This window comes from Stegastes partitus, unplaced genomic scaffold (assembly GCF_000690725.1).
Source record: "Stegastes partitus isolate 25-593 unplaced genomic scaffold, Stegastes_partitus-1.0.2 Scaffold4, whole genome shotgun sequence".
NCBI lineage: Eukaryota > Metazoa > Chordata > Actinopteri > Pomacentridae > Stegastes > Stegastes partitus.
The window spans coordinates 279,782-292,752 of NW_007577735.1; the positions used below are offsets into that span (position 1 = coordinate 279,782).

General features: G+C 39.7%; 1 protein-coding gene across 1 annotated transcript in view; it reads right to left on the reverse strand.

The window, feature by feature from the left end:
* Positions 1–8,374: 8,374 nt before the first annotated feature.
* LOC103355326 (DNA (cytosine-5)-methyltransferase 3B-like) overlaps positions 8,375–12,971 on the reverse strand; it is a 19,628-nt gene continuing 15,031 nt past the window's right edge. Inside the window, exons 20-27 of the mRNA XM_008279079.1 lie at positions 11,803–11,895; positions 11,413–11,558; positions 10,666–10,756; positions 10,402–10,550; positions 10,216–10,301; positions 10,030–10,099; positions 9,545–9,663; positions 8,375–8,846 (exon numbers count right to left, since the gene is read on the reverse strand). Coding sequence (XP_008277301.1) covers positions 8,705–8,846; positions 9,545–9,663; positions 10,030–10,099; positions 10,216–10,301; positions 10,402–10,550; positions 10,666–10,756; positions 11,413–11,558; positions 11,803–11,895 — 896 coding nt within the window. The 3' untranslated portion in view covers positions 8,375–8,704. The remainder of the gene's footprint in view (positions 8,847–9,544; positions 9,664–10,029; positions 10,100–10,215; positions 10,302–10,401; positions 10,551–10,665; positions 10,757–11,412; positions 11,559–11,802; positions 11,896–12,971) is intronic.

A 12,971-nucleotide genomic window follows, 5' to 3' on the forward strand; every position in this document is an offset into this window, starting at 1 on the left:
TAGTTAATAAGATTTCCTCACCTGGTTGGAGGATGGTCCAACTCCCTTCCTCCCCCCTCTTTTAATTGTTTGACTCTTGACCTACACTGTGATGAAAAAAAACACTACAACCAGTTTATCATGTGTAGCTTTGGAATATAAACACAAATGGATACTAAAAGTTTGATTTAGCTCAAATTTTCTTGGATCACCTGAAACACTTCGATCAGTTGGCAGCTGACCGGTTGTGGTCAAGGACAGCAAGTGAAGGACACACAGTGACACGCGGTCACCTTTCTGCTCGCCACACGTGTTCATCCTTTACTGTTACACACAACAATGTGCGTTACTTACTCCACAACAGATTACCCTCAGTACATCATAATCCAGTTACACATGACCAGTGAGACAGTGGCAGAGACGCTTACAAAATAGGCTGGTGTAGGAAACAACAAGAAATGTGAATGTTACAGATGCTTAAAAAAATACGAAAGAAGGGAAAAAGTCAGAATTGCAGTCATGTGACACTGTTTCACAGATATTTTTTTGGGAAATACATTGAGCTAAGGCTCCAAACAGCATCACTTTGCCTCAACAGTTACAGATACACTGCCACTTTGTTTCAGGTCAAGACTATGATAAGTAGAACAGGAGCAGTCAAAGGAATACTTCGACATAACTGGAAACATGGTTATTCACTTTATTGCTCACACTTCACACTGAACGTTTAATAGAGCCAGCAGACAGTTAGCTTAGCTTAGCATAAAGACTGAAAACAGAGTGAAACAGCTTGCCTAGCTCTGTCCAAAGGAAATCAAATCTGCCGACCAGCCACCGCTAAAGTCAACTTATTAATCACATTTAATTTTTTTTTACTAAGTCCTCATGAAAACTGTAAAAACATCACTTTACCATTTTACAGAGACGTGACGAGGTTGCTGCTACTGTCATTACTTGGGTCACAGATTTGGTGGCTGGCCAGGCTAGTTGTCTCATGCTATGCTAAGCTAAGCTAACCAACTTCTGGCTCCAGCAAAACATGAAACATGTGCTTGGTTTTCTTTCTTTTTCTTTACGAAGTATTTCAGAAGGTTAGGAGCAGATCCTTCAAAAGAGGTCAGGGCTTTGCTTTCTACCTCTTCCATGTACAGATTGGCTACTATGGGTGACATAGTAACAAACAGTTTAGGCAGACAGTTGAAGCTTAAAATCCATATAACTCGACAATAACTTCTAGGGATTCGGTTCCTTCCCACCATTGCCAACCATTGCTCAGAGGGAGTCCAAAGACAACTTTGGATTTGTAAGGTCCATGCCTTAGACAGAGCCATGTTAGCTGCTTTATGTCTTGATGCTAAGCTAATATAACCAGCTTCTGGCTCCAGTGACATAAGAGACATATAAGTGGTTTTCTTTAGTTTAATCGCGTCGTGAAGAACTTTTGCTTCTATACAAACTCTTTAAACGCTTGAAAATATGTCACTATAAGATGTTGCAGTTATTATTATTGTGCTGCTTCCCTTTTAAAATGAGACTGTACATGTCAAGGGACTTATCCTCAAATTTAAATATCTGAAATAAGTATACAGCTAAGCAGAGTGTTTTCATGCGGTAGTAATGCTACTTTTACTTGGGTAAAGAATAGGACTATTTGTCCCTTCAGTATGTCTGGGTGGAGCTGCAGTACTGCATGTGGCCTGTGGGGCGCTGTAACTGCTACTCTGCTGTTTCTCTCCGATGTGGACCTTCTTTGTTCACGCTTGTTGACGCATAACACAAACAAACCAGAAGTGCTGCTGTTTCAGAGCAGCTGGTAATGAGGAGTCAGAGTTGATATGGAGTCTGTCTTTCTGCGGTTTGACTCTTATAACTTCGAGGCTGATCAGCGGTTTGTGGACGGTCTGAAGTCTTTAAACAAGTCTGACAGCAGCAGAGAAGAAAGCGACCTGCAGGACCTGAAGCTGTTCTTCTACAACAGGTAGACACTTCTGGGCTTCTGCTTTATTAGTAACATAACATGCATGCAACATATCTGGATCTAAATGCAAATTGACCTGTACACACCTGGACACAGGTATGTATATGCTTTTAAATGTTGTCCTCTTTATTTCAATTTTACAGTACATTTCCTGTTTTTAATGTAACGAGCTGTTACTTAGAACTAACTTGAAAATTCATGAGCAATGTTAAACAAGCTTTTTGGATTCACTTCAGTGTTTCCACTTTCTGCTTTGCTACAACTCATAAGAAACTGCAGATTTCATTGTTGTTGTTTTTTTTTTGCATGCAGACCACCTTCAGCCAGGTTCAAAACAAAAAAAACAACACTGTTTGATATCTAGGCTGGTTTACATCTGCACTAAATTGTGCCAAAAACAAACAAACGAAATTAATTTTTTCAAAATGTGGACACTCTATATTGACTAGATTGCCCAAGAGAGGCCAAAGAACACAGACTGATTTATGAAATCAATGTTATTTTTGTGAAAATGAGAGGGAGATTTCACTGTTTGTTCTCGTCCACATTTAACCAGGTCCAGATGTAACGCTGCTCTATATAGACTGGTCAAATCTGAACTAGATTTGCCTTTTAATTGTCTCATGCAGTGATTTAACCACTGACTGTAAATGACTGGGCTGACTTTTTACAGGTCTGTGACTGACACAGTTAACAATTTTTCTTTTAATTATCAATATGGGATTTACTGATTGCTGTCAGGATGTAAAGAGACTTTTAACAAATAAAATAAAAAATGATCCTGGAATAACTTACATAAAGTAGCTTTAGGTACAATGTCTGAGTAAATGCAGTAAATGTGATGTAGTACTTTCACTTACATTGTAGTGTTTTTATTTTTAAATAAGTCCAGTGCTAACCACTGCAGCACCAGGATCTGAATACGTTTTCCACCAGTGAACATGTCATTTAGATGATGTATGTATTTAGATTCTTAAAGAAAGTAAACTAACTCTTTCTTGCCATTTAACTTTTTTTTTTTTTTAAAACAAACAACCCTTCCATTTTTTTGTCCTCTATCTGTCATCCCAGGTTTGTTGAGCCTATAGACCGGAGCAGCTACAAACAGTGGAGCTCTTCCTCTCCTCCCCTTGAGCAGCTGGACCAGAAGACGCCTCCACATTCAGACTCGGATATCAGTAAAAACCAAACAGCCGAAGCATCTGCACACACAGAAACAAAGCAGCTTTCCTTTGCAGAGGTGATGCGACTCATTCAGGAGGGAAAGGAAGTGCCTGGAGTGAAAAAACTGGACATACAGCCAAGCAACCAGAGTCCCACTCCTTCTCAGATGGTACGGACACTGAAACCCTGGGAAACAGCATCATCTTCCAAGTGACATTTCACTCTCTACAGCACCATGTAGATGAGTGTGTATTTTAAAATAAAGAACATGGAAATCTTTAACCAAATGCCGCTGTTGATTGTCGTTATTTAGAAGGACATGCCAGCTTTCTAAAAGTGGTGTTGTGTCATGTTGATGGACAACTGTGCCCTTGGAGTGTAAGAAAATATTCTGCATTTGTCTTGGAAATAGTTACTCGGCATTGCTCTCTGTTATACCTACAGCACATTTATATTTTCTGTTTCAAGCCTCATTTGAGCTTTGGGACAATGTGTGCCAACTGGACGGAAGAATCAAGCTCAAGCCACAAGCTTTGTTTTGCTGTGATGGCATGTGGATGTACAGTAGACAGCAGGGGTGAGTACACTCCTTTGTGCAACTTCACATCAGTGTCAGCTGATTCAAAATCATGTTACCTTACTGCAGTACTTTGTAGTGGAACAGTTGAGTATTTGCTCTTATTTGAAATTAAAAACTAAACGTTTAAATGTACTATTTAAAAAATACAGGACCCACAGCAGAAAGTTAGTGCAACAAAAGTCAGTGCATTCACACTCATTACTGAGATTCAGATGCTTGTTTTTTTTTTTGCAAGACTGACTTTGTCCATCATGTCTTGGCATGGAATAGATACCAGCGTAGAAACATTTCTGGAGAGATTTATTTGTGCTTTGTTAAAGGGGTTGTGCTGCTTTGCCTTTCTGTTTAAAATACCCCAAAGTTTTTCTAATAAACTCACAACATACTTTGTCAGGTCATAGTTTTCAGGTTTTCATCTTTAGAAACTCTTGTGGTGAGGCAGCTCGTTTCCAAAGTTATCCAACCATCCAACACATACTGCGTCATATGCTGACCCTCCCAGAGATGGAGCTACAGCACAAAATGTTTTACATCAGCGCCTCTGACCTTCAGTCGTCTGCAGAACAATTTCCCCATTATCACTAAGTAGAAAAATGGAGGCCCAAAGCACTCTGCCCTCAATTTATGTCTTTAATTAGTCAAGGCTCATGAAATGGCCTTTTTTTGGGCTAAAACAGTCCATCCCTGATAAATAATAAAAACAAAACAACAACAGACAGAAATTGCCCTTTTTATAGCCTGAGTAAAAATCTCACACACACGTTTATTCATTTTATCCCAACATTTGTTGTTTTCTCCAAGAAACTTGACTATCCCACTAACATTTCTCTACATTAGTTTGTCATCTGATAAAAACGAACACACAGTTGAACAATCAACACACTGCAAAACAAAAACCTACAAAGAAAAGTTCATGTTCAGCTGGTTCCAGTTAGGATCACAAGTAACATGTAAAATGACAAAAGCAAATCTGTGAATGCAAAGTTAGCACCATTACGGCAGCACCATCAAACCCACAATGAGGTAAAAGTGTCGACCCCATCAGAACATTTCGCTGTAGGCCTGTTCGCCATGAATGTCGACAACATACAGTAAAATATATGCATGTTCAACCAAAGGACACTATTTGTGACTTGTAGCTAAGGCAGCACTGACATCTTAACTTTCAGTAAAGTTAACACGGTAAACCTGAACAATAACAACATAGGTGTACAAAAAATCACAACTCATGGACACCTGAACAGTACTGTTGATGTTTTACAAGAATTACAAAAGTTGTCATGTAATAAAAAAAAAAAGCACCAAATATTTGTAGTCTCATTGAGCTTTGAAGGACTGTATCAGTGGTTCTTTGAGTACAAACAGTAAATCTAAACAATTAATCTCCCCATTTTTTCATAATTAATGTCTATATGTCCAATAAAGGAATCAAATTATATCACAACTTCCTGGTGCACAAATGTCTTGTTTTATCTCATCAAAAAAACATTTGTTATTTTAGCATCAAAAATACAGGAAAAAAATCAAAAATTTAAATATCCTGATATCAGAAAACATATGCAGCAAATCATTTGAGAAGCTTTAAACTGAGAATATATCACAAGTACTTGAATTATTCAGCTATAGCTTCCAGTCAGGCAAAGTTGTATGAAAATCCAACAAAGCAGAGCCAAGGCATCCAACACAGAGCAAGTTTCAGGTCAGAATTTGGTGTTGATGCCACTTTTCATCAAAATATCTTCAATTGTCAGTCAAAACAAACAGCCGTTTTGCGTTTGTCTGACTGTTCAGACAACATGTATATCAGAGAGTTCTGTATAAAACATGTAAATTAAAATTCCCAATTTTTATAGTCCATACTTGGTCTAAAGTTATCAGCATTAGTTTATACAGTTTTTTGCTTTTTTATGCTTCAGTCTCTTGTTCTTATGGTCTTTAGCTGTGTGTTGTTGTTTGCCCTTGAGGAAGATACACTCACCGGCCACTTTATTAGGTACACCTTGCTAGTACCGGGTTGGACCTCCTGTGCGTGAAAATCCCAGTAGATCAGCAGTTTCTGAAATACTCAGACCAGCCCGTCTGGCACCAACAACCATGCCACGTTCAAAGTCATTTAAATCACCTTTCTTCCCCATTCTGATACTCAGTTGGAACTGCAGAAGATCGTCCTGACCATGTCTACATGCCTAAATCCATTGAGTTGCTGCCATGTGATTGGCTGATTAGAAATTTGCATTCACGAGCAGCTGGACAGGTGTACCTAATAAAGTGGCCGGTGAGTGTACATGTTGCTTTTGTTTTTATAAAAGGGACCAATGACATGAAAGGCTTTTCAGCTTTTGCACTTTGAGAAAACCTTTTTCGGTATAGAAATATAGTTAGCTTTTTTGTTTTAGAGCGTACACATGCAAAACTACTGTCACAGTCCTCTAAGATACACAACTCCCACTTTAGAAGACACTGTATATCGTGTTTTTAAAGTGAGACCTCTACAGTGTATTACAACACTCTAGTTAAATATTAGTAACAGCCACAGTTTGAACAGTCCTTAGTGAGTAGATTTAAAATATTTTTGGTCTTGTATAAATAACAGTCCTTAAAATATATAAAACATGAGCACTGATGCAAAACCAGTGAGGTGATTTTTGATAAAATCACTGGTGCAACATGGTGAGATCAATAGAATTTGGTTGACAATGTATAAAAATGCAGATTAAAAAACTGACCAGTCAATTATTTCAATTAGTAGTAAGTAAAAAAAAACAAAATTCATCACATCTGATGATCTAATCAGGAAGACCATGATCAGATCAGACCTAAAGTCCCTGGTCAGATTGTACAGTAGAACAATAGAAAATACAGGACGTGTAGAAAGAAAGCAAAGTTAACAAGTTTCAAAGTCATAAATTAACAAAGATCAAAAAAGTGTGACTGCAGGTTTTAACCAAAAAAAATCAGTGTTGAGGTAGAGAGCTGGGGCCTGTATCACGAAGCGAGCTCTTTGGTTACCTGGCACCAAATAAAACAGGAACAGTGACATTCTGGAACATGTTTTGTCATGATGTAAAAAGGTACATTTAAAAACTGTTGAAGTAAAACTGAAGAAAAAAAAGTTGTAAACACAAGGCTGACATATTTATGTTGCCTATTTGGACATCCAGCAGCGACATCAGCATTAATCAGAGATGCGTTCTAGCCACCTGATGACTTTAGAATCAGTAGTCACTCTGTTTTATGTCTGCTGTTGGCTTCTGGTCCTGAGGACAATATCTGGCTGGAATAAGACTCAGGAGCTCACTGCTGTGTCTGTCAGCTGTTTGGTGCTGCTGCCAAAAACACTGGTATGAGATGTTAACTCAACCAGAACAGAAAACTAAAATCAATACAAAAATAAATAGTAAAAATATGATTTATTGTGACCAGGTTAAGGTCTACCTGATGCCATTTTTTGGGCTGGCACTGTGGTAAACTCTCTGTTTTAATCTGTGACACACAGTTGTGCAAAAGTGTTTCCTATCACTCCAACATTGTTATCATAGAGCACAAAGTGACTCTGCTGATCCATAAAAATGTCTCTGTTGCACCTCACTTACCCCTTTTCCACCAAACTGGTTCCAGTGCTAGTGCCATGCAAGTGTCTGACTTAGCACCAGTTTTTTGTGTTTCCACCACCTAAGCACCGGCCCCAGGCTCTCAAATCTGGCGCTTAGTGAGCACCCACTCTTTGCTGGGCCAGAGCTAAGCACCAGCTAAGCACCAGTACGTCAGGGGCTGGGGGCGGGGTTATCGTGACCACCCAGACCGTTGTATCAATGGGACACACAAGCGGTGATTTGTGTAGTTCTTTGCCAGGACGTCCCTGGTCGGATCACAAATGTATTGGAATGAGTCCCGGGACACACAGAGGTTTTACACAAACTGTTGCGGCCTGAAAGCTGGTACAATTGTGTCCCAGCAGCAGCACCACAGTGGTGGAGAACGGGACTTTTATAACTTCGGTGTGCTACGATATTTACGCTGCTGTCCTCTCATGAATAACAGAGCGCACCTATGTGTGCTGTTTACTCCGCTCATAGAAAAGACAGCATGAAGAAAAACTCAGTTTCATCTTGGACAAATCTGACATTGGAGCGGCCTGGTTTACTCTTGTTAAAGTCATTTTTGGTCGCGCACTGGTCTAATCACCGCAGCCACCAACAGCCGCTACCGCAGCCTGCAGTGTGGGGCGTTTGGGGAACATCAGTAAATTGTAGCGTCCATCGAAAAGAAAATGTTCAACAAGTCATATATGTTTTGCCTGTGACAATGTGAGAAGTGCGAACAAATGAGAAAGTTGGTCACACTGGTAAAAAAAAGTTAGTCTGGAGTCCTGTGTGGACTTCTGTGTGGCACAAGCGTTGTTCGGTAAACAGCTACATACGCAGTGATGTGGCTCTAACTTGGCTCCCTGCCAATGGAAAAGCAACCGGTTCTTAGATTGGAACCAACTAAGCACTGGCCCTAGCACCAGCACGACACTAGCACCTGGTGCTCCTTGGTGGAAAAGGGGTAACTATTTCTCCATTTCCCACTACAATGAGGTGATGGAGGTATTGGCTGTTATCTTCTTAACCTGCTCCCGTTACCATGGTGATGTACAATGTTAAAGGTGAGCCGGTTTTGTGATACAGAAAGATCTGAGTAACCGTCTCATCTCACTTGTGACACAGGCCCGTAGTCTGAGCAACGCTACTGTTTGAGCACCATCATTTCTCAAAGTAAACCTGTAAAAAAAAACCTAAAGTGAACAGTGTCTGTGCCTGCTGGTGACAGAGGACCATGGATGATAATTCACAGGATTGAAGAGGCTCATGAGCAAAACATTTGTAAATGTCAAAATAGTGAAAACTAAATTAGGTTTTTCAGAGAGAGAATGGAGAGTTTGAACAACCTAGTAACACAGGGCAGGATAAGGCATTAGGTTTACCACTGCTGATCTGATGTGAAGATTCACGTCATTGTTGTTATTCACATTCAAAGTAATCCTTCAGTGGAGCGAAGAGGTGACGAATTACAGGGACACTCCAGGAGCGACCCAGGACTTTCTGCCTTTGCATTCGGCCCATGTTGTTCACATCTGTGTAATGTTTGGGGAAGCCGAAGATCCTAAAAAGACAACCACACGGGAAATGTTAGTTACAATAAAAACACCTGAATTATTATGTGAGTGTAATAAAACATCACTCAAACACTGGGTCAAACTGTTTATCAGTATATTGTTAAGTCTTATAGTTGCATTGGTAGGCCGTGTTGCTTCACAGGCAGGGAGCGCTTTGCTTTTCAGATGGCCTCCTCACAATCCAAAGAAAATTTATACCACAGAACATTGTTTGTAGCTGCAGCAGCAGCAGCAGCAGCAGCAAGTCACTCTATAAACTCTGAAATGAATAACTAAATAATCCTAAATAACTGAATTACAGCACCCTCCATAATTATTGGTTAAGATGTGTTAAAAGCCTTAAAATAAATTCAGTTTTTATTGCAGAAGCATACTCTCACACTGAAAATTGTAGAAAAATGTAACCTTTAACTCAACTCAAATGAATAGTTGGCAAAAGGGGGTTGTACGAAGTACTAACATCAAGGGTGCTAATAATTGTGGCACACATGGTTTGATGTTAAAGAATTATTTTTTAATGTGGGATTTTTTTCACACTGAATAAATGCACTTGAATTAAAGGTTGAATTTTCCTTTTTTTTTCATTGTGGTCCTATATTATTTAGAAAAAAAAAAGATTTTACTAGAAGCTAAAGAACACATCTTAACCAATAATTATGGAGGGCGATGTATATGTTGCACTTACTGTTCCATTTCAGTGCACCACAGGTAGTCCTCCTGGCCATTCATGGTGACAGGTAGCGAGCCCTGTTTCCCCTGCCTTATGGAGTTAGACTTTGTTGTGATAGTGCGGACTTTGTCAAACTGTAGGGAAAGATGTCACATTTAAAATGTGTAAACACAGCAGAACTCCTTCAAGTCTCCTGATTACACAGTTGCTTTTACGGACACCAACATTAACCAGCTCTGATACTTTAGATCACCATTATGTTCCAAACTGCACACCCTGGACAGGTCACCAGTCTATCACAGGGCACACTTTGAGACAGACAACCAAGCACACTCACATTCACACCTACGGACAATTTAGAATCACCAATTAACCTCAACATGTTTTTGGACCGTGTGGGAGGAAGCCGGAGAACCTGAAGAGAACCCACGCTGCACGGGGAGAACATGCTATGACCAAAATATACAAAAAAAACCAAAAAACAAAAAAAGAACTTCTACCTTTGCCTGGCGTCCATTTTCCAAGCAATCCTGTAGAGACACTTTATCATCTAGAGATGCAGCGAGCGTTCTATAAGACAACACAGACAGGAATGTAAACTGAAGTGGACTCTCCAAAGATAAAACTATTTTCTTTAAGTATGCTAACATGCATTAAAGAAGGAATATGACTGTATTAATATGTACCTGTTCATGCCTGGTAGGTTTCCCCAAAAGTAGCGCGCTCTGTGAGCAGGGCTGACTTTCACTGCATCAATAAGAATTGGATTACACTGGGAAAAAAATGGCAGAAAGCAAATATTTAAACTTAATGCTGTCTGTTTTTTCCATCACGCTGACAGCATACTTTCAGCGATAATCAAATATAATCACCTCGAGGAATCTGCAAATATCTGATTTGTCGTTGGCGCTCATGAAAACCACGTTCTCAAACAACCAGAAAAACGGACGGTTGTCATCCTCCTTCGGCTTCAGCAAGGTCAGTATGCGGTAAAACTCAAAAAAGAGCCTTCCAGTGCCCTCTGCAGGACAAACATGGGGGGGGGGGACAAACGGAGACACAGGTTCGTTAAAGAAGAGTTTATGTGTTTCAAGGACAGTGGCATTTTTTTCAAAAGAAGTTAAGACTCTACATACCAAATAATCCTTTTCGAAGAGGGTTGACCATGGAGAGGTCGTTACATGGACTGCCTCCAATCAGAAGATCAAATGGACCCCATTCAGCCAGCTACAACACACACATTTTTTGCAGAGGTCATATTAAGCACATTTAGTTGTTTGTCTGCTAGAATACGTTTACATCCTGTAATATTCAAAGAAAACACAATATTTTTGTGATACTGTACATTGCTGCAGCGCCGCTTCCCTTCCTCTGTCTAAAACGCTCTGTGTTAGCTCCTGTCTCTTTAAGGTTCTCCTCTGCAAAGTCTGCTCTGATTAGTCAGTTGGACAAAAGTGAAGGGATGCCAGTTACGTACGGTAACTCCACATCTATGAGTATAGTGATGACAGAAGTGGCCCTACAGAGAAAATGATGTTGGACTGTGAGAAAGCTGCTAATTTTTGTTTGAGAGCGTTCCGCAAGTGTGTTACATGGTGGCTTACATAATGGAAGAAAAGCCTGGACTTCTGATGAGCTATTTCCAGCAGATAAGGAGCAGTCGTTTTTGTGGGAGATAATAACTTCCTTTGCTATATGACACAGTGAAGGGAGGCACCACAGGTATAAGATGGACTGTTTAATATTGTTTTTAACCCTTTCAGTGTGACACAAACTCAGAAATGTACAAAAAAATTACCCTAAATACACAAACGGAATGACCACAGAGTTGAACGTGAACTCAGATGTATTTTCAGAGTCGTGTTTTCTCAGCTTGTACTCACATGTTTTCTTGTAATGGTGCGAACATCATTGACATATTCAATCTTGCCCTCGTGCTTGACCATCCCCACAGCAATCGAATCGTCGCAAATCTCTGAAGCAATGTATCGCTCCATCTTGAAGCCCAGGTCTCTGAGCACCAGGTATCCTGTCATGATGCCACAGTAATTAAAAGCAGGTTAATAATGAAATATACATTCATTTTATGTATTGTAAACTCCATTATTGTCTCCCATTACATTCATATTTTTGATCGAGGTTACTTTCTAACTGCAGCTTCCAAAGCTCTTTATTAGTGTGTATGTAGAGACAGACCATCATTGACGCTACCTGAGCTTGTATTAAAAACATAATAAAGTTTGCATGACCGCCACACAGTGTGTTAAACTCACCTGTTGCAATGCCATCAAAAAGTGAGAGCACTTTGATTGGTCTGCGCTGATCAGCAGGGATGGAGGGGTAAACTCTGTGAGGCTCCTGTGATAAAAGAAATCAAATAGACATCAATATTTAGGATAAAAGATAGAAGATAGGTGGACAGATAGAAATCTTTTTCTCCTTTTTTTCTCCTTAATGCGCTCTAGAAATAAACTGTGGTCCATTGCAAGAGCTTCTGGCACAAACTGAGTGGTTGAAACTCCAGACGGCAGATAATCCAGGTCATTGCCTTAATAAGAAAAGTTAAACCTGAATATTATATGACTCTGAAATGCACTGGTAATGGAACCACATTCTTCGGATTATTAGAAACCCTTAAAGCACCAAACAGCTCCCAGCAGTAATTAAAGGTGAAAGTAGACCCGTTATTAATAAAAGTGACACAGTTGAAGCTTTTAATAGTCACCTTATTTCATTTCTGACATTTTTGATAACCTCCTGGTAAACCAGCCTGAAGGCAACTGTCCAACATCAGAAAGCTGCTCGTCTTCCTTCTCACATCATACATACAGTAATAGCAAATTTTCACTCAGACCTGTCACATACTCAGAGGTATGCATATAAGAAAGTCTCTTGGTGAGGATAATTTTGACCCCTGGATCCAAACCAGTTATTCCTGAATCACTTGTACAAATGCATAATTTAACTTTAACTTCAGGCAAAATCTCTAAAGATAGTGAAAATTCTGATCCAACCTAAAAATCCTACAATTTCTGGTCAAATCAAAACTATGGGGCTTCCTGTTGGATAATAATGTCCTTCAGCTAGATCAGGGAGGTGTTAACTCAAGCTTAACTAAATATTAAGCATCTATATTGTATATACACACCACTTAGTTAATTTGGGGTCTGTGATTGACATTTTTTAGGGTTTTTTTTGACATTTTATAGACCAAACAATCATCAATAAATAAAATAATTACTAGCTGTGGCCCTAATTTTCTCTTGCATAATCTAAGAGAAGTTATCTCTGTGCAGCGTGGGTTCTCTCCGGGTTCTCCGGCTTCCTCCCACACAGTCCAAAAACATGCTGAGGTGATTCTAAATTGTCCGTAGGTGTGAATGTGAGTGTGCTTGGTTGTCTGTCTCTAAGTGTGGCCCTGTGATAGACTGGTGACCTGTCC